At 46.7% G+C, this 23,153-nt stretch overlaps 1 protein-coding gene across 3 annotated transcripts in view; it reads left to right on the top strand.

Moving 5' to 3' along the window:
- Positions 1-22,923, top strand: part of LOC138489443 (zinc finger protein 79-like) — a 49,197-nt gene extending 26,274 nt beyond the window's left edge. For all 3 annotated transcript variants that reach the window (XM_069617166.1, XM_069617165.1, XM_069617164.1), the window contains one exon: positions 18,944-22,923. In XM_069617166.1, coding sequence (XP_069473267.1) covers positions 18,944-19,669 — 726 coding nt within the window. In that variant the 3' untranslated portion in view covers positions 19,670-22,923. The remainder of the gene's footprint in view (positions 1-18,943) is intronic.
- The last annotated feature ends 230 nt before the right edge of the window (positions 22,924-23,153 follow it).

The following is a 23,153-nucleotide window of genomic DNA, read 5'->3' as shown; positions in this document are numbered from 1 at the left end:
AGGAACAGGTCTCTGGGATCAGGAGGCAGGTACATTGGCTCCCCATCAAGGAAAGGGTGGTCTTCAAAACTTTGGCCCTTACACATAAGTGTCTTCATTATCAGGACCCCCCTATCTGACACAGAGGATCACCAAATAAACAGTCGTCAGACCGTCGTGGGCAGCCTATGCTAACCGCATCACTGTTCGCGCACACGTGCAGAGTAGGTGCAGGAGGCTTCAGCTTCCCCACTATGGCAGCAACCTTATGGAACAACCTCCCAGCTCAGATTAGATCAATCAAATCACACACAGCCTTCTGCAAGCCCTTAAAAACCCATCTCTTCATCTAGAGAGCTCTTCATACTAGGTCTGCACTACTATTGTATCACCATGTATATGATATTATCCATTTTGCCATCTGCTACCTAGAAAAGAGTATGAGTAATCAACTGTAACTATCACTGTGTAACATATGGAACCATGCAAATGTATCTAAGTGAATGTGTTTAAGCATACCTTCTTGGGCCGCTTTTTGTAACCCGCAAGCAAGCCTTCTTAAAAATCTCTTTATAGCACCTTGTTGCCTGTGGGCTGTAATGTGCTCTACAAATACTAAATAAATAAATAAATTAGATGTGGTCGAGTTTCAAAACTTCTTTTCAGTTCACATAGAAATATATAAAATGGTTCATGTCGGCTCATGCAGGACACAAGTCAAGAGGAAATCTGAAATGCGTGAACTCCATCTCACAACTATTGACCCCACCCAAACAAATGCTGCTCACTTTTCACTTATCCTCGCCAATACACAAACATATGCAACTTATAATTCCTGATAAAATATCAGATAATGTTAAACTCAGGACTCAAGTCCTTAAAAAAAGAAAAGAGGGGACTATGACGTACGCAATGGGAAGTGACATGACAGGAACTGAAAGTATCTGTGCACAATTCTTTCAGTTTGTTTTTTCCAACTGAAAAAAGTGCACATTGCATATAAACGTTCAGCAAAAGAAAAGATGTTCCTGTATTGTTGCAGGCTAAGTATAAAAGATGAGCACTTTTTTGTCTAAGAATCTGTAACAAAACATGCCCTAAACAGCAGATTACAATATAAGATATTTTTCAGCTGTGTGATAGCAATTTGTGTGGTCTAATTCTATTCAGTTTTGCAAACAACTCTATATTTGCCTTTCTGAGTTCATGTTGCATTGTATTCAAATGAGAATGTCAAAGTATTCGTCAAGACCCGAATAACAAGAAACTATTCGGCCGGATCCGAATAGCTTTTTTTTAGCCAGAATTTGGCCGAATACTTACTCGAAGCCGAAGTTCGGTACACCCCTAGTTCAGGTTGGTTTATCAGAGATCCTGATGATTTGAGAGGCTCACGGAACAGTGGGTTAGGGAGGTCCTTCACGGAACGGGAGTCCTTGTCCCCAAGAGGGGAGTATCTCCCTGTGAGGTCCTGCTTACTGCCACCCCTAGGGGAGAATGTTACATATCGGGCTCACCTCCCAAGCCTCACTGAGAAGGGCTACCCCCTGGGGAGAATTGACGTGATCCTGTGAATCGTCATAGAGGACATGCCGAATGAACATGAGAGAACGAGAGAGAGGAATGCATACGCAGACAGGCGAGGCCCCTTGGAAGTAGAACAAGTGATAGAGGTAGAGCTGAAGCGAGCCCCAAAGCCTGCAAAGTTCCGAACTTCTGTGAACAGGAAAAGGAAATGCTGGGAACCCAGCGGACCCCAGAAGCAAGAAGCCGAGAGGGCTGGAGCACAAAACTTAGTGGTGGCGTGACCACAAAGCAATCGTGGTGGGCAGGCTGCCCATCCAACAATGCAGACACCACCTATTACGAATCCTGCAGAATCCTCACAGAATCCCAGCCTAAAGTCTCCTCCCATGTGGCCAGGTGAAGGCAGCCGCTACCTGATCCTAGCCTTGGGGGTGGTATTTTCCGGGTGGATCACATGGGAGGAGATGGTAATCAAGGGAATGTGAGGACTCTGTCAAGGGAAACGCAATATTCCTTCTCTTCTGAGTGTGAGGGTTCCGTAGTGCCTGAATATCTGATGGCTTGTTGTCATAGCATGGCTTCCTCTCACGGACTTCCCCAACCCTTATGGTAAACATGGAAACGAAATATGTAAAATTCAGGGAGTTATTACTACTTCTGATTGTTATAATTCTACATTATGTTTGAAATGTGAAATCAAGAAACAGCCATTTATTCATCTGAGAAACGTCCCTAAATGTACATCGTATAAATCACTCAAACAGAGTAGATTGAACGATCTTTAAATGAATCGGAACATTATGGACTAGTACTGAGACGAGGAAGAGGAGCTCAGAGTTACAAAACTGCAGTAGGCAGTTTAGTGGTTGTAATGACCCACACCCGAGTGTGACCTTTAAACATTTAAAGGCCTTTCAGGTCTGGGCCATTGAGTAGAAGCAGGAGGAAGAAGTAGCAGACGGAGCAGCCACTGTTTTGGAAGCGGGACGCTGTGTCAGAGATCGGGATCCCTGTAGAATGCAGAGAACGTGCAATGGCAAGCCGTACGGAGACTGGATGTCCTGAGGGAGAGAGAAGCTCTCCTGGTTCTGCGTGAGACTGGATGTCCTGAGGGAGAGAGAAGCTCTCCTGGTTCTGCGTGCATCTCCGGTATGTGACGCTCACCAGAATGCGAGCAGAGCCAAGAAAGCTCCATCTACAGGAGGCGTGAGTACCGGAAACACTACCGGAGCTGTCAGACGCCTGTGAAACCCAACAAAAGAAGAAACAGGAGCAGTGGGTCCGGCGGATACGTAATGAAAGACCAGTGAGTTGGCCTTGGTCAGGTAACCCTGGGGCACTCCGAAAAAGACCGCTAGCTCCAAAGCTTTTGAATACTGAACTATTGAATTGTAGCAATTTAGGTGCAACTCTTATCTTAAGAGAGATTGAGTTAAAGAATATTGTAACCACCATTGTCAAAGCAAAAAGGGAACAATATTCCAACAAACTGAATGTGATTTACAAAAAGGAAGATTATTTGTATAAAAGGATTATAACCGGCATTGCCTAAACCAAGGAAAGGCAATCAAGGAAAATCAAAGATGGCAGATTAGAAGCCCTTTTTGTTACAATCATCAAGGGGGGGAGAAATGTAACCTGCATTGCCTGGGACAAATGAATCAGTGTGAGAGACATTGTCAGTGTGTAGTGTGTCTTTGTCGAAGTTATAAACCCTTTGTGGTTGTTGGAAAACAGAATACTTCTCCATGAAACAGCTGTTGATTGAATACTATGGCGTGGCTGGAGTCTAATGGCAGCTTAGCCCTGTGAGCTCTGCAGCCCGGATAACTTCGCAACGACAGTGAAGCCCGTTATTCTGCAGATGTAACAACGACACTTGCTGCAGTGAGATTGGACTCCCGCAGGCACCAGAGAAATGCCTTTTTCGATGCTGGAGCTTCGTGATGGGGCTGCATCTGGTCCAAGAGAGCAGGACCTTTCTTGTCCATGCCTCCGGCACACCATCATGGCTGCCATGTATGCTTAGACAGCAGCACTCCGGTCGGCGTTTAGCCTGTGGACCCTGCAGGTACACTGATTATTGAGATCACCGGCTAGCTGGAGTGCAGCGCTGTGACTTATGGAGAGTGAGCTGATATAAGTGGCCTCAGCCGTGGGGACTCACTAGATGGACTGCTTTGAGGTACGCGGCTTCTAGTCAGCTGTGGAGATTCTCTCTGGGAGGGGGCCGGTATTTGCAGCATTCTCGCTTCAGTAAGCATTGACCTTAAAGACACGGGGAAGCAAGCGAAGAGAACGGAGAGGTGGCGTTATCTGTAAAAGGGAACTATAAAGACACTGTTGTTAACTCCATATTTGTGGAGTCCTCCTATTGAAACAGCTTTGAGGGGTTGGCACCTGCGCTGGCAATTACTGGTCATACTGGGGGAAAGCAGGGGGGAGTCTGGAACCAAAGAGCCTGATCTGCCCAATGCCCTCTCTGCATCGTGGTATGTATCACCTGAGACAGCGCACTTCCTGCAGTGGCTCATGCACCCTCTATCGCCCAATACATATCTAGACTGTTGGACCCACTTTCAACATGAAGGTGGGGAAAACCAAGGATAAATCAGCAGCCTGTATTATAGAGATGCTCCAACAGCAGAAACCCTCTGCCGATGGCGCCATGGGCTCGGAGGTCGTTGTAAGCACATATTCAGACCGGTCGAACACATATCCAAAGGTGATCAAGAAACATTGGGAAATCCTTCAAAATGGGAAGATCCCTATTGAAGTTCCCCTGATGGCCTTCAAAAGGAGTATGAATTTAAGGGACCAACCAATGCGGAACAATGTGGGCCCAAGACCACAGAAATAAATCCCCCTTCCATCTATATGGGGTACGGAACAGACAAGAGGACACGTATCATGTGGCAAATGTTGCGAAACCACAGAAAGATATAAAGAGGTAGATATAGGGGTCAGAACCAAATGGCAGCAAACATCGCTGACCAATTGTAATTCAGAAATGGTAGTGTATGCTACCTGTGCCCGTGTCCCTTGTTATACATTGGACAAACCATAAGACAAATCAAGGCAATGATAAGCGGACACAAGAGCTGCATTCACAACAAAGTAGCCGAGGCACCCACGATGGATCATATTATAACACATAGGTAAAATTGTGACCGTCTGAAATGGACAGTACTATATGAATTATCCAAAAGTAAAAACCAATGGGGATACAACACGTCTGTTAAAAAAAGAACAAGAACCGATTTTCCTCACTAGATGTGACCAGACGGGACTAAATGAAAATATTGAATGGCATAACATTAAGTAAGCCACTTCAAAGGTGAGGAGGAAGTACCAGAATTCCATGTGAAGCTTTCTGGCTTATAAGAGACACATACATGCCCCGTGGAGAACACCTGGTAACACGAAGGAAATATGTTTAACTATTATTTGTTAGAGCGGTCACGTGCTGGAACAAACAAATATGCCTTTATACTTGTAAATCTACAATGGGCACACCTACACTATTCAATTAGTGAAACTGGGTGAGATTACACATAACAGAAGGGCAAAAGGCTTAGAACCATTGCCCATACTAAGATGGCGCCTAGGGAAAGAACGCTGTTTAGGTAAACATCCAATCATGTGTCTTGGTTGCCAGGAACAACATGTAACGTAACACTGATGAAAGCCGGCGCTCGCGACGAACGCTGGAGTGTTGCGGGTGGGTAAGCTGACGGTGTAGTACAACAGACCAAAGCAGTAAACAGAGCCGATAAGAAAATTATGCGATGCCTAAAAACAGGCAATAACTGTGTTAGCATGAATGGGAGCCGAGTTAAGAAGAGCGTCCCTGATATAAATACAACTGTTCGTTTGCAGAACGACTGCACTAGAAGAACCGAACGCGGCAAAACGAGCACCGTCCACAGTTAGATAAAGAACACTAGAAGTTAATAACGTGTCAAGTAACCATCTACCTTCAGGTTGAAGCCAAGTAAGGAACATGACAATATACATGGGTAGCACACTGCAACTTGCATGCTGGAGCATGCAACACACCATGATCTCAGACAGATGCTGAGACCACACTCTCTGTATGTTCACAGGTGCAGAGGGGGAGTGTTGCTCGAATTGTCCCAGATGAGTCATAACAGACAAAATGTATACAATCAGATCCACGTTACAAATAATGCACTTTCCGACATTTGTTGATATTCCAATCAGAACAAGAGGTACTCCATGTTCCACATGATTTGTTCCCAGAACTGAACGAACAACGATTGGCAAGACGCAGTACGCCTGACCAGGTTGCAGGCGTCAGTGAGAAAGCCCACCAAGTCAAGCACTACTTTTAATGAAGCTGATTTGGGTTATAAAAAAGCAATATGAGGGGCACTTATTCACCCCTTTTTGTGTAAAGGAAAATGAAGTTAAACCACTCAGACTGCTGAGTCAAGGGAGAGATTTAGATTATACGGCTCCCAGCAGCAAAGCATTCCATTGCTAGCCATCCGATAGGGCAAGGTATTGGACAGTTTGTCACTCTAAGTACGTAATAATGTACTAATGAATTCAGAAGGAGCATTAGCACCGAAGAAGTTCTAGAGATATAGGCTCATTAGAAAAGAACGAAACATGTTGGGCAGATAAAGGTTATTTAGGTCTATAATAAGACCTAAAGGTTTCTTGCTAATTGTTGCACATTTGGTAATTGTGATTTATAGTTGATAGCATCAAACACAGTGACACTTTAGCACTTTCCTCTTTACAATGGTCTTAAAGTAGTAGATTGTATTGTTATGATAGAGTTTGTGCTGTTTGAATTGTGATTTTTACTGTTTTTACTGACCTTAACAGTAACACTGCTTTTATAAATTTATTTTTTCATGGCTGACTTTGTAATAAAATTCCATGAGCGAAACAAATTGGGTAACTTTTCCTATATGAGCAGTCCAGGCAAGTTTCAAATGTAAAAGGGTGTCAACTGCCAGGGGCAACTTACCTGCTGCATAAACAAAAGTCCCTGGGGTCTCTAATAGTTTGTGACACATTATACCAGACAGCACTTCTGGGATGGCTGATATCAAAAATCTCTCCATGAATGTTCAAGCGCTGAACACGCAGCGGAAAAGGAGGAGCGTGCTCTCTAGAATGACGGAGCTAACGGTCGATATTACTTTGCTCCAAGAGACTCATTAATTGAGGAAGGATTGGCCAAGGCTACGCTCCAGATAGTTCCCTCATCAGTTATTTGCCTCTTCCCCTCAGAAATAGGCAGGGGTGGCAATCCTAATGGCTAGATCCCTTCGCTTTGAGGAATTAATGTTCTCCGGGACCCTCAGGGATGATATTTGGGTCTGCAAATGCAGGTGGGTTCCGTGCTCCAGTGTTCCCTCGTATAGCCCAGTTTCAACGGGGGATCTTGTGGTGGGTGGGGCCTTCCACGTGGTATTAGATGCTGGGATGGATAGATCAGGTCTGGTCCCCGGCAGCGAAGACAATCTCCCTCGAACAACCTATGGTTGACCGGCATCTGGTAGATGCGTGGCGACATCTACAGCCTCATACGTGTGATGTTACACACTTTTCACATGTCCACTGTAGCTATTCCAGGATTGACTACCTATTGATCTCTCAGTCCCTACTCCAGGGGATCAGCTCTGCCAGTATAGAGCTAACACTGGTCTCAGATCACTATCACCACGCAGTTGGATGCTTTTGGGCTGGGGGTTCGGACAACGACTTTATGGAAACTGAATGATTCCCTTTTAGCCGATTTTGCGTTTTGTACCAGCATCTCTGAGAGGATCACACAGTACTTCTGAGACAATTTGAATGGGACTGTTCCCATAGCCATGGTATAGGATGCCTTTAAACCTCATTAGCCTGTCTTCAGCGCTTAAGCGAGTCTTAACAGCCCACCATAGAAAAGCCAAAGAGAAGGTGCAGGAGTGGGAAACCCAGTACAAAGGGGAAGACTCTAGGAAGATTTATTTATTTGCATTTTTAAAGTGCTCACACAGTCCGGGGGGATCGAGGCACTGTTACAGGAATATGTCTTAGTTGCGTATTTATAACGCATTTAATTTCAAAGCGCGGACTCAGGGATCAAACCTGTGTTGCTTCGTGTTGTCTTGTTTCCAAGGCTGAGCTATCCTCCGATGACAGCTAGAGGCGGCGAGGGCAGAACTGCAGGCACTATGGGAAGCTGATATCTCCCATAAGCTGCTCAGAACTAAGCATTTTTATTTTAACACCTCTAATAAGATCACCCAGGCTATTTGTGCTCTCACTACCAATAAGGCCCCGGGACCTGATGTGTTTTCAGCCCTTTTTTATGAAATGTTTTCTGGTATATTAGCTTACTTTGCAGACACCAGGACTATCACATCCACCATGGCAGTGTCAACATGAACATTATTTGGTAAACCAGGCAAAGACCTCACTCAAAGCTCCTTTTACACGCCTATCGCGGTCCTTAATTAAGATGTTCGTATCTACTAAAAAATGTTAGCTTCCCAATTAGCCACCGAGCTTCCGGGTGTAGTGGGAATGGACCAGACCAAGTTTGTCCCAGGACACCAAACACATGATAATATACGTTGGACGATAGACGTTATCGCCTGAGCCCAACATTGTAAAAAGGAGATGCTGTTCTCTCGATCGATGCCGAAAAAGTGTTTGATTGGGTGCACTGGAAATATCTGTCCAAAGTGTTGGCGGGGTTTGGGTTCGGCCCCGGGTTCCTTAACAGGGTGTTGGCTAATTATGTGCTTCCATCCACTCGATACTAAACTAAATGGCCCATTATCTGACCAATTAAATCTGCAGCGAAGGACCCGTCAAGGATGCCCGCTGTCCCCCCTATTGTTTGCCCTATCCATGGAACCCTTGGCGCCGCTGTTTCCGCTGAGCGGCAGCTATTCAAGGGTTAAACATCACTGGATACCGGATACCAACATAAAGTTGCATTATATGCGGATGAACTTCTCTTTTACATGAGTGATTCTCAAGTCTCACTCCCCAGCATAGTTTCCCCGTTGGAACAGTTTCAGCAGGTTTTAGGGTTTAATATGAATTACACACAATCCACCATGATATGATATGATATGATATGGCATTTGTAACGCGCCTATACACAAGTGTTTCAAGGCGCGATACTTAATATCTCAAAAAAGCAAGAGATGGTTCATTGGCTGAAGAACGTCTTTGAATTTCCATGGGCATCGAACACTTTGAGCTACTTAGGCATCTCTCTGACAGCGAGATAAAATCAATTATACGCGGCTAAGATCCCAGAACTCCTTACCATGGCCAAGCAAGACCTGGTGAGATGGGGGAAATCGAAATCTGACATCTCTTGGCTGGGAAGAATGACAGCGGCCAAAATGGCCTTGCTGCCACGGTTATTGTATTCTTTTCAGGCGTTACCGGTTTGGATTCCAAGGACAGTACTTAAGGAACTCCAATCCAACGTCTTTAGGTTTATTTGGGCAAACAAGCTCCTCAGGGTGGCAGCAAAGGAAAAAGGGGGTCTAGCATTACCAGATATAGAAAGCTATCTATATGCTGCTCAACTAGCCCCACTGTTAGAAAGCCGTGCAGCAACACAAAACCCCAAACATTGGGTGAAAATTGAACAGATCAGCCTCGGGCCCCCCTACATGACTGGTGTTGGCACGCTCCTGCGACTAGGCGGTGCAGAGGGGGTGGGCTCCCTCCAACCAGGTACATGTTTGGTTATTGGGACAAGGCAGCCCGTAGATATGCAACGACTACTTTTTCCTCTCCTCTCACGGGAATATAGAACAGTTGAGAATTCACACGAGGACGAGATGCAGGAAGGTTTACCCGTTGGGTTGAGGGAGGGCTATCTAGATTAGGCCAGCTGTTTGAACATGAACAACCCCTATCCTTTGAGCATTGCAAACAGACCTTTCTGGTGGAAGACATGGATAGGTATGGCTACATACAACTCAGGCACTGGATTGTGAGTACGAAAGTGGCAAATCCTGCTAAGAGGGAGTCACCACAGTTTGAAGATTTGTTTATTGGAGACCCCCCAGCTGGTATGGTTTCATCTTTATATAAGGTTCTCAATTCTAATAGATTTAAACCCACCCCCCTGATACATGATTTAATGGTAAGAGGATATCGGGAAGCCCATAGACGATCTGGCCTGGTTTGCCATTTGGACAAGGGCACGGAAATACTCCAAGTAGGTTCAACTTGAGAATGGCATCAAATGAATGCTCTGGTGGTATCTTACTTCAGAACGTTTAAATAAAATGAATCCAACATACGTCCCCACATGTTGGAGAGGGTCTGGCGGTCCGAGTACCTTTTTTCGTATGTGGTGGACATGTGCTATTACTCAGGTGTTTTGGAAAGAGGTACTGGCTCAGATTAAAAGAATTACTGGGGTTGACCTTTTAGCAGGCCCTCAATTGGTGTTACTGGGCGACGAAGATCCACAGGGACATAACAAGGTGGGGGCTAAATCCTCCAAGCTAATACCCCACTTTCTGGTGGCAGCGAGGTTGGCCGTAGTGAAGAATTGGAAGTCCTCAACTATCCCAGATATGAAGGAGTGGTGGAGTAGAGTTTGGTTTGTGACCGCAATGAGTTAAATAGATGTGGCTCTTAAGTGGGAGATGACGTTATACCTCCAGGTATGGGGTCCCCTTATCACGTTTCTGAGTCACTATGATAGCCCTCGAATACACCATAAGCCTCACGAGATGACTTCCTTCTCGCAGTTATAGAAACAATAATTAGGCTTTGAGATCCAACGGTATCCACACTGTAGCTATGATTAAGTGTGATTTTAATTTGATTTTTGTTGAGCTGTTTTATTATTTCTGTGTTATGTTCATCGGATTGGTTGTGCGCCGTTTCCCAGTAAAAATTGATACAATGTACTCCTGCCTTGGGAATGTCCTCAGAGTGTCTGCATCCTTCTTCTGACCCAACACCGTACTCTTTAGTCTGTAAACTAGCCTCTGTCCCCAGACATTGCCACACTTCAGTACTGCATGGTGTTAAAACAACCAATAATTTCCCCTGCCCCGGTCACATCTTAGCACGTTGCAGGCTTTAAAAGTAGACTCATTACCCAGGCACTGTCAACTCCCAGTACTATACAACCTCTAAGGCTACCCACATTCCCTACTCTGAGGAATGGTATCTACCCACCGTTCTTAGATCCTATCACCCATCAGTGCTCTACTGCCTCTAAGGCTACCCACTCTCCCTACTCTGTGGTATGTTATCTAACCACTATTCTCAGATCCAGTCACCCCTCAGTACTCTACAACCTCTAAGGCTACCCACATTCCCTACTCTGAGGAATGGTAACTACCCACCGTTCTTAGATCCTATCACCCATCAGTGCTCTACTGCCTCTAAGGCTACCCACATTCCCTACTCTGAGGAATGGTATCTACCCACCGTTCTTAGATCCTATCACCCATCAGTACTCTACAACCTCTAAGGCTACCCACATTCCCTACTCTGAGGAATGGTATCTACCCACTGTCCTCATATCCTGTCACCCCTCAGTACTTTACGATCTCTAAGGCTACCCACTCTCCCTACTCTGGGGTATGTTATCTACCCACTGTCCTCATATCCTGTCACCCCTCAGTACTTTACGACCTCTAAGGCTACACACTCTCCCTACTCTGTGGTATGTTATCTACCCACTCTTCTGATATCCTATCAGCCCTCAGTACTCTACTGCATCTAAGGCTTCACCCTCTCCCTACTCTCAGGTATGTTCTCTACCCACTGTCCCCAGACCATGTTACCTTGTATAACTCTGCTGCCTCTAAGCCTACCCACTCTCCCTACTCTGAGGTATGTTATCTACCCACTGTTTTCAGATCCTGTCACCCCCTCAGTACTCTACTGCCTCTAAGCCTACCCACTCTCCCTGCTCTGAGGTATGTTATCTACCCACTGTCCTCAGATCCTGTCACTCCTCAGAACTCTACTGCCTCTAAGCCTACCCACTCTCCCTACTCTGAGGTATGTTATCTAACCACTGTCCTCAGACCCTGTCACCCCTCAGTACTCTGCTGCCTCTAATCCTACCCACCCTCACTACTCTCAGGTATGTTATCTACCCACTGTCCCCAGACCGTGTTACCTTGTAGTACTCTGCTGCCTCTAAGGCTACCCACTCTCCCTACTCTGAGGTATGTTATGTACCCACTGTCCTCAGATCCTATCACCCCCTCAGTACTCTACTGCCTCTAAGCCTACCCACCCTCACTACTCTCAGGTATGTTATCTACCCACTGTCCCCAGACCGTGTTACCTTGTAGTACTCTGCTGCCTCTAAGGCTACCCACTCTCCCTACTCTGAGGTATGTTATGTACCCACTGTCCGCAGATCCTATCACCCCCTCAGTACTCTACTGCCTCTAAGCCTACCCACCCTACCCTACTCTTAGGTATGTTATGTACCCACTGTCCTCAGATCCTATCACCCCCTCAGTACTCTACTGCCTCTAAGCCTACCCACCCTACCCTACTCTTAGGTATGTTATGTACCCACTGTCCTCAGATCCTATCACCCCCTCAGTACTCTACTGCCTCTAAGCCTACCCACCCTACCCTACTCTTAGGTATGTTATGTACCCACTGTCCTCAGATCCTATCACCCCCTCAGTACTCTACTGCCTCTAAGCCTACCCACCCTCACTACTCTCAGGTATGTTATGTGCCCACTGTCCTCAGATCCTGTCACGCCTCAATAGCCTGCAGTCTCTGAATGGACCCACTGTTACCAGGCACTGTCACTCTACAGTATGCTGCTCTCTTTACGCTGCTCGCTACTAGAAGCATTACCCCACTGAACACGCTCAAGCCGTGAAACTACCCACTCTATGCTGTCTTTGCCACCCCTCACTGCTCTGGTGCGCCTCCAGTGCTGTGCATTCATAGGGTCTGGGCTCTGCATTCTATGTACACCAGCCTGAAGAGAATAGCCTTCAAGTCACCACCTGGAGTAGTGATAGATACCTTAAACTCTTGGAGTGCATGTATGTAACAGGTATTCCTGTGCGTGTGCGCGCAGGCACATGCACACGAGGCATGCATGTGTGGATATTCACTTGTGGGGCTCCCTGCAAAGCCAAAAAAGCATTATAAATTAATCTTGTGGCGAGGAACCCTTTAAATCGTTGAACGCAGCTGTAACTTGAACGTCCATACATAAATTAGTGGAATGAACACATGGAAAACTAAAAATGTCTCTTCACTTTCCCATGGAATGGAAGTCTTGAAATAAACAGATAATGTATCCAGAAAGCTAATAATGACATTGATAAATAGGCTGCATTTAACATTGAGGGCATGTGAGGGCGGATATTGCCGCTTGTATCTGTTACATGTTTGACGTCCCTTCACATGCAGAGCGATGAGCCTTACCACTGTGCCAGTGAGGGAGTGGTGGGGGAGGGTCATGTTAAACAGGTCAGATGACCCCCTTCCTTGAGGACTTGTGTCAGGGGGGGCGGCAGGCTATGAACTATAAGAGAGTGATTGCAATTACACCTCTTTAATACCAGGGAGAGTAGTGCTCAGGTGTGGCTGCAGGGTTCTCTGTAGACAGTATAGCGCTGCTGGGCAAGATGAGGCGTTCTGAAGAGGCATAGAGGGTAATGCTACCAGCTGAACCAAACCTGTGGGCAGATTTAGGGTATAAGGGGGCTCTGCATCATTTAATCTCTGGGCATCAGGGCGCTATAGTTTCAGATAAAACAGAGACACCCAGGGCAGGCTGGTTCCCCGAGTAGCCAAGTCTTGAGGGCATTTTAAAAAGTCAAGAGATTTCCCTCCTAGTGGATTCCAAAGGGATCGAGTCCTGAAGGGCAGGGTGGGCTGGTTAATACCGGGGATAATGGTGAACTATTAGATATCACAGGAATGGGGACCCACAGATAAGGACATCAATATGGAAAATGCAAATGGGATGTTGGAATAAGACTGTGCACACAATGACACTGGAAAGGAACATCTCTGCAGCAGAACAGGAGTGTAACATGCGGGTGTGTCTGGGGTCCAGAGGCCAGAGTTTGGAGCAGATGTAAGGGATAGTGTAAACATCCGGCATGGAATAGGGAATCGAAATTCCAAGAGGAGCAGGCTCCAGGTTCAGTGGAAGGGATATCCTCCTCCTGTCAACTAAGGGGTATAATGGACCTCGGTATTCCAGGTGACATCCTGAACAACTCAAGCACCACTCTCATTGGCAAGACAACACAATGTTATACTGAGAACTGTCAACTACAGGGTATAATGGACCTCAGTATTCCAGGTGACATCCTAAGCAACTCAAGCCCCACTCTCATTGGCTAGACTACACAATGTTATACTGGGAACTGTCAACTGAAGGGTATAATTGACCTCAGTATTCCAGGTGACATCCTGAGTAACTCAAGCTCCACTCTTTGTGGCTAGACAACACAATGCTATACTGGGAACTGCCACCTACAGGGCATAATGGACCTCGGTAATCCAGGTAACATCCTAAGCAGCTCAAGCTCCGCTCTCATTGGCTAGACAACACAATGTTATACTGAGAACTGCCAACTACAGGGTATAATGGACCTCAGTAGTCCAGGTGACATCCTGAGCATCTCAAGCCCCACTCTCATTGGCTAGACAACACAATACTATACTGGGAACTGTCAACTACAGGGTATAATGGACCTCGGTATTCCAGGTTACATCCTAAGCAACTCAAGCCCCACTCTCATTGGCTAGACAACACAATTTGAACTGCCACCTACAGGGTATAATGGACCTCCGATTTCCAGGTAACATCCTGAGCAACTCAAGCCACACTCTCATTGGCTACACAACACAGTGCTGTACTGGGAACTGTCAACTACGGGGTATAATGGACCTCAGTATACCAGGTGACACCCTGAGCAACTCAAGCCCCACTCTCATTGGCTAGACAAGACAATGCTATACTGGGAACTGTCACCTACAGGGTATAATGGACCTCAGTATTCCAAGTGACAACCTAAGCAACTCAAGCCACACTCTCATTGGCTAGACAACACAATGCTATACTGGGAACTCTCAACTACGGGGTATAATGGACCTCAGTATTCCAGGTGACATCCTGAGCATCTCAAGCCCCACTCTCATTGGCTAGACAACGCAATGCTATACTGGGAACTGTCAACTACAGGGTATAATGGACCTCAGTATTCCAGGTGACATCCTAAGCCACTCAAGCCCTGCTCTCATTGGCTAGACAACACAATGTTATACTGGGAACTGTCAACTACAGGGTATAATGGACCTCAATTCCAGGTGACATCCTGAGCAACTCACGCCCCGCTCTCATTGGCTAGACAACACAATGCTATACTGGGAACTGTCAACTACAGGGTATAATGGACCTCCGATTTCCAGGTAACATCCTGAGCAACTCAAGCCACACTCTCATTGGCTAGACAACACAATGCTATACTGGGAACTGTCAACTACGGTGTATAATGGACCTCAGTATTCCAGATGACATCCTAAGCAACTCGAGCCCCACTCTCATTGGCTAGGCTACACAATGTTATACTGGGAACTGTCAACTAAGGGTTATAATTGACCTCAGTATTCCAGGTGACATCCTAAGCAGCTGAAGCTCCGCTCTCATTGGCTAGACAACACAATGCTATACACTGAAGCCCCACTCTCATTGGCTAGACAACACAATGCTATACTCGGAACTGTCAACTAAGTAGTATAATGGCCCTCAATATTCCAGGTGACATTCTGAGCAACTCAAGCTCCACTCTCGTTGGCTAGACAACACAATTTAATGCTGGGAACTGTCAACTACAGGGTATAATGGACCTTAGTATTTCATGTGACATGTTGAGCAACCCAAGCCCCACTCTCATTGGCTAGACAAAACAATGTTATACTGGGAACTGCCACCTACAGGGTATAATGGACCTCGGTATTCCAGGTAACATCCTAAGCAGCTGAAGCTCCACTCTCATTGGCTAGACAACACAATTCAATTCTGCGAACTGTCACCTACAGGGTATAATGGACCTCAGTATTCCAAGTGACATCCTAAGCAACTCAAGCCCCGCTCTCATTGGCTAGACAACACAATGCTATACTGGGAACTGCCACCTACAGGGTATAATGAACCTCGGTATTCCAAGTGACATCCTAAGCAACTCAAGCCCCGCTCTCATTGGCTAGACAACACAATGCTATACTGGGAACTGTCAACTACAGGGTATAATGGTCCTCAGTATTCCAGGTGACATCCTAAGGAACTCAAGCCCTGCTCTCATTGGCTAGACAACACAATTTTATACTGAGAACTGTCAACTACAGGGTATAATGGACCTCAGTATTCCAGGAGACATCCTGAGCAACTCTCGCCCCACTCTGATTGGCTAGACAACACATTGCTATACTGGGAACTGTCAACTACAGGGTATAATGGACCCCAGTATTCCAGGTGACACCCTGAGCAACTCAAGCCCCACTCTCATTGGCTAGACAACACAGTGCTATACTGGGAACTGCCAACAACGGGGTATAATGGAACTCAGTATTCCAGGTGACACCCTGAGCAAATCAAGCCCCACTCTCATTGCCTAAACAAGACAATGCTATACTGGGAACTGTCACCTACAGGGTATAATGGACCCCAGTATTCCCTGTCCAACTGGTGACACCCTGAGCAACTCAAGCCCCACTCTCATTGGCTAGACAACACAGTGCTATACTGGGAACTGCCAAAAACGGGGTATAATGGAACTCAGTATTCCAGGTGACACCCTGAGCAAATCAAGCCCCACTCTCATTGGCTAGACAACACAATGCTATACTGGGAACTGTCAACTACGGGGTATAATGGACCTCACTATTCCAGGTGACACCCTGAGCAACTCAAGCCCCACTCTCATTGGCTAGACAACACAGTGCTATACTGGGAACTGCCAACTACGGGGTATAATGGACCTCAGTATTCCAGGTGACACCCTGAGCAACTCAAGCCCCACTCTCATTGCCTAGACAAGACAATGCTATACTGGGAACTGTCACCTACAGGGTATAATGGACCTCAGTATTCCAGGTGACACGCTAAGCAACTCAAGCCCCACTCTCATTGGCTAGACAACACAATGCTATACTGGGAATTGTCAACTACGGGGTATAATGGACCTCACTATTCCAGGTGACACCCTGAGCAACTCAAGCCCCACTCTTATTGGCTAGACAACGCAGTGCTATACTGGGAACTGCCAACTACGGGGTATAATGGACCTCAGTATACCAGGTGACACCCTGAGCAACTCAAGCCCACTCTTATTGGCTAGACAACACAGTGCTATACTGTGAACTGCCAACTACGGGGTATAATGGACCTCAGTATTCCAGGTGACACCCTGAGCAACTCAAGCCCCACTCTCATTGCCTAGACAATACAATGCTATACTGGGAACTGTCACCTACAGGGTATAATGGACCTCAGTATTCCAGGTGACACGCTAAGCAACTCAAGCCCCACTCTCATTGGCTAGACAACACAATGCTATACTGGGAACTGTCAACTACGGGGTATAATGGACCTCACTATTCCAGGTGACACCCTGAGCAACTCAAGCCCCACTCTTATTGGCTAGACAACACAGTGCTATACTGGGAACTGGCAACTACAGTGTATAATGGACCTCAGTATTCCAGGTGACACCCTGAGCAACTCAAGCCCCACTCTCATTGCCTAGACAACACAATGCTATACTGGGAACTGTCACCTACTGGGTATAATGGACCTCAGTATTCCAGGTGACATCCTAAGCAACTCAAGCCCCGCTCTCATTGGCTAGACAACACAATGCTATACTGGGAACTGTCAACTACTGGGTATAATGGACCTTAGTATTCCAGGTGACATCCTAAGCAACTCAAGCCCGCTCTCATTGGCTAGACAACACAATGCTATACTGGGAACTGTCAACTACAGTGTATAATGGACCTTAGAATTCCAGGTGACATCCTAAGCAACTCAAGCCCTGCTCTCATTGGCTAGACAACACAATGCTATACTGGGAACTGTCAACTACAGGATATAATGGACCTCAGTATTCCAGGTGACATCCTGAGCAACTCAAACCCCATTCTCATTGGCTAGACAAAACAATGCTATGCTGGGAACTGTCAACTACAGGGTATAATGGACCACAGTATTCCAGGTGACATCCTAAACCACTCAAGCCCTGCTCTCATTGGCTAGACAACACAATACTATACTGGGAACTGTCAACTACAGTGTATAATGGACCTTAGTATTCCAGGTGACATCCTAAGCAACTCAAGCCCCACTCTAATTTGCTAGACAACACAATGCTATACTGGGAACTGTCAACTACAGGGTATAATGGACCTCAGTATTCCAGGTGACATCCTAAACCACTCAAGCCCCGCTCTCATTGGCTAGACAACACAATGCTATACTGGGAACTGTCAACTAAAGGGTATAATGGACCTCTGTATTACAGGTGACATCCTGAGCAACTCAAGCCCCACTCTAATTGGCTAGACAACACAATGCTATACTGGGAACTGTCAACTACAGGGTATAATGGACCTCAGTATTCCAGGTGACATCCTAAACCACTCAAGCCCTGCTCTCATTGGCTAGACAACACAATGCTATACTGGGAACTGTCAACTAAAGGGTATAATGGACCTCAGTATTCCAGGTGACATCCTGAGCAACTCAAGCCCCACTCTAATTGGCTAGACAACACAATGCTATACTGGGAACTGTCCACTACAGGGTATAATGGACCTCAGTATTCCAGGTGACATCCTAAGCCACTCAAGCCCTGCTCTCATTGGCTAGACAACACAATGCTATACTGGGAACTGCCAACTTCGGGGTATAATGGACCTCGGTATTCCAGGTGACATCCTAAGCAACTCAAGGCCCGCTCTTATTGGCTATCAGATTTGACTCTGAACATCTAGGTGGCATATATTCCTGCAGGTGCTACTTACACATGAATACTCCTATAGTTCTCCAATGCATTTCCTGCATTGAAATTACTGCATCAAATAGTGATTACCTATCGTGCCTGCTGTGGTGCATTCTACTGGATATATGCTGAATATTAATGTAAATTATTTTAGCACTGCCCCACAAAGTTTATTTGGTCATTTTGTCTCTTTTGACTGTTGATAGCCGATAAGGGTTTATTTCTTATATTTTTCGAGAATTGTACTGTGCTGAGATTTCAAGCTCCTACTTCTCAACTCCTCAAATTAATCTACGACAAGAAACAAGTGGCTTTGTCCAGGGCCACCTAGTGACTTTGTGATTGAGCTCTGCACTAGTTCTACTACGATGATGTAAAATAATGTTTGCGTCCTCTGCTTGTTTTAACAGAGAAAGAACGTCCGTCAGAAATTACATGCTGCGGAGAAGTCCTACAAATGCACGGAGTGTGATAAGCACTTTAATTGGATGTCACACTTGAGGATACATCAGAGATCCCACACAGGAGAAAGACCGTTCAAGTGCTCGGAGTGTGAGCAAAGCTTCACTAGTAGCTCAACTCTTTACTCACATCTAAAGATCCATACAGGGGAGAGGCCCTATGAATGCACCGACTGTAGAAAAAGCTTCAGGCGTGCCTCAGATCTGAATCGCCATTGTAGGTCCCATACAGGGGAGAAGCACTATGAGTGCACAGAGTGCAAGAAGTGCTTTATTCAGTCCTCCGCTCTCATCGAACATCAAAGAATTCATACAGGGGAGAAACCCCATCAATGCACAGAGTGCAAGAAAAGCTTCAGTCTCGTCTCAACTCTGAACTGCCATCAAAGGACCCATACAGGGGAGAAGCCTTATCAATGTACAGTGTGCAAGAAACGCTTCAGTGACCCCTCATCAATGAACAGGCATCATAGGACCCATACAGGAGAGAAACCGTATGAGTGCACAGAGTGCCAGAAAAGCTTCATTCAGTCTACAGATTTGTACAATCATCACAGGATCCATACAGGGGAGAAACTGTATGAATGCCCAGAGTGCAGGATAAGCTTCAGTCGGGCCTCGACTCGAAACCACCATCGAAGAAGGGTCCATGCTGGGGGACACCTTGTGAATTAGCAGAGAAAAACATCTGTAGCGCTCTGCTGTGAGCTCCCAACAAACAATCCATGCTGGGGAGAAGCTGCACGGGTATATGGAGTGCAGAAAGCCCTTCAATATCGTATAATTCCTGAGATAATGCCAGAGCTTACAAACAAGGGGTTCCCACATTGCAAATTTATCTCAGACATAGCAGCCCACCCAACTCAACTGAACCATCTCCCTTTGCCTCATCTACCACCCTCCAGGACCAAGCGCAACATTTGAAGGTGACCTCACCCAACTCATTGCCTACACCCTTAAACCATCCATCCAAATCACCATCCTGGGTGACCTTAATCTAGGCTTCAATGACACTACTGATTCAGATGCAATTGCCCTCGCCACTTCTACCACAACCCTGGGCTGCATCCAAAGGATTCCCAACCCCACACACATACATGGCTGCATGCTACATTGGATTCTAGATCATAACTATGGCATCTCAATTACTTCCAATCTACCCAGACCATGGTCAGACCACAATGTCATCACCTACACTCTCCTTATTCCTAGAAAATAGATCAATACGGGCACCCAACTGCCTCCCACACTCTCCCGCAGCATGCGCAACCTTAAAAGTTCTTACCTCCTCCCCCTACTAAACATCACCCTTGCCCTGCCCCTGCTTCACAACACCACAGCTTGTGTGAACCATTTCAATTAGATGTTCAGCAACGCTATCCACTCTTTAGCATCCCTCAAAACCTGCAAAGCCAAAAACACCAGTCAACACAGCGCATGGTTCACCACCAACTTGTGTGCTATGCAGTCAAAAAATAGGGCAGCAGAATCCGCTTGGCAGAAAGACCCCACTGAAGCCAAAAAAGCCTATTTTGACAACTTATCTTCCCAGTATAAGATTGCTGTTGATACCTCCAAAGCATCCACCTACAGTGAAAGAATAGTGAACGCAGCCTCCAGCCCACGGGAGTTGTTTGCTAGAGGCACCAGCTGCACCCCATCCACTATCGAAAAACACAACCTCTGGTGTAGCAATGTCCACTTCGCCCACACTGGGAAAATCACACAATTGCAAAGAAAAATCTGTAACAAACTTTCCGCCATTTTGGAAGCCCAACCAACCAACCCCCCCCCCCCCAGCTCTGCTCACAAGCCCACATCCACCCATTAGAATTTCAAGCCACCTCAGTATTCGACCTGACTGCCATTTTCAAAGGGCTCAAACCGTCCAGGTGCACTCGCCAAGCGTGTAGAGGACTGCTCAGAATCTCTACTCCCACTCATTGAAGCCATTGTCAATTCTTCCTTTGCATTCTACGTGGTACCCACCTCCCTCAAAGAGCTGTGGGTCTGCCATCTGCTTAGAAAACCCCACCTTAGACACAGCAGCCCCTGCTGACTGCCGGCCCATCACCACAATCCCTTTCCTTCTAAAAAAGCATTGACAGGGTTGCCTACCTCCAAATTCAAGACTTCCTCGAAAAGTACAACATCCAGAGCCCTCGGCAATCTGGCTTCTGCCCCAGACATGGAACAGAAACAGCCCTCCCTACACCTCAAAAATCAACTTGACAATGCCATGGATGCTGCCAACCTCTCTCTCCTCTTACTCTTCAACCTCTCTGACGCCTTTAACCTCGTCGCCCACCAGACCCTATGCCTCCACCTCACTTCCTCTGCACACGTTTCCAACGAGGCAGCTAAATGGATTTCAGCATTCTTACAATAGAAGATCCATAGTTTTCACTGACAACGCGGGCACCCATCCCCAACTTCTATCTCCTGTGGGGTCCTGCATGGCTCATGTGTTTCACCCACCCTCTACAACAGTTGCATAAAGCCCCTATTTGGCCACCTCGACTCGCTGGGCATCACCTATACCAATTACGACGACGATACCCAAATACTCATCCCCATTTCCAGAAACTACACACAGGACACCCGGAAAGTAAACACCATCAATGAAATCTGGATGGCCTCACACAGCCTCTGTTTGAATGATTAGAAAACAGAGCTATTACCCATTGGATCTCCTGCACGTCTTGCCAAACCTGATGCAACCGCCAGCCACTTCACCATCGATGGCCACACCATCCCTTACGCCACATCAGTAAAAACACTGGGAGTCTGCCTTGACGTATCTCTTACCATGACACGCCATGTTAATCACATCGCCTCCACCTCATCCTATGCTTCGAAGCTCATCACCACTTGGAAGCCATAACCTCTCCACCAGCAAACCACCTTCCTATTGCACAGGCTCTCATCCTGTCAAGATTAGACTACTGCAATGCACTACTCTGTGGCACCTCGGGGAAAAAAACCTGTCCAAGCTACAAATGACTCAAAGCAATGCTCTCCATGCCGCGCTTCACCTGAGTAAGTACAACCGCATTTCAGAGGCAAGGAGATCCACCCACTGGCTGCCTTTTCATGAAAGAATCACATTCACAATCCTCTCCATCACCCACTGATGCCTGGCCAACAATGCGCCTTCATACCTCACCAGAAGTTCAAGAGGCATGCACCTGCCAGACCCCTCCGATCCACCTACAATTGCTGCCACAGCATACCAAGATTCAAGGGCAAGAGAGCAGGCAGTGCCGCTTGTCGGTTCACACGGCCACACTCTGGAAGAATCTCCCCCTCCCACTACGAGAAGAACCTTCCTTTGACTTATTCCGGAAAAAACTGAAAACCCACCTGTTCAACTAACTACTTCCCCCTTACTGACGGACTTCCTTTCCTGCTTCCCCCTTACTGACAGACTTCCTTTCCTGCTTTCCCCCTACTGATGGACTTCCTTTCCTGCTTCCCCCTACCGATGGACTTCCTTTCCTGCTTCCCCCCTACTGACGGACTTCCTTTTCTGCTTCTCCCTTACTGACGGACTTCCTTTCCTGCTTCCCCCCTACTGACGGACTTCCTTTTCTGCTTCCCCTTTACTGACGGACTTCCTTTCCTGCTTCCCCCTTACTGACAGACTTCCGTTCCTGCTTCCCCCTTACTGACGGACTTCTGTTCCTGCTTCCCCATTACTGACGGACTTCCTTTCATGCTTCCCCCCTACTGACAGACTTCCTTTACTGCTTCCCCCTACGGACGGACTTCCTTTCCTGCTTCCCCCCTAATGATGGACTTCCTTTCCTGCTTCCCCCTTACTGATGATCTTCCTTTCCTTCTTCCCCCTTATTGACGGACTTCCTTTCCTGCTTCCCCCCTACTGATGGACTTCCTTTCCTGCTTCCCCCTTACTGACGACTTCCTTTCCTGCTTCCCCCTTATTGACGGACTTCCTTTCCTGCTTCCCCCCTACTGATGGACTTCCTTTCCTGCTTCCCCCTTACTGACGACTTCCTTTCCTGCTTCCCCCTTATTGACAGACTTCCTTTCCTGCTTCCCCCCTACTGATGGACTTCCTTTCCTTCTTCCCCCTTATTGACGGACTTCCTTTCCTGCTTCACCCCTACTGACGGACTTCCTTTCCTGCTTCCCCCCT

Source organism: Ambystoma mexicanum, chromosome 9 (assembly GCF_040938575.1).
Source record: "Ambystoma mexicanum isolate Mex_15411 chromosome 9, UKY_AmexF1_1, whole genome shotgun sequence".
NCBI classification, from domain to species: domain Eukaryota; kingdom Metazoa; phylum Chordata; class Amphibia; order Caudata; family Ambystomatidae; genus Ambystoma; species Ambystoma mexicanum.
This window is presented reverse-complemented; position numbering and strand designations above follow the sequence as displayed.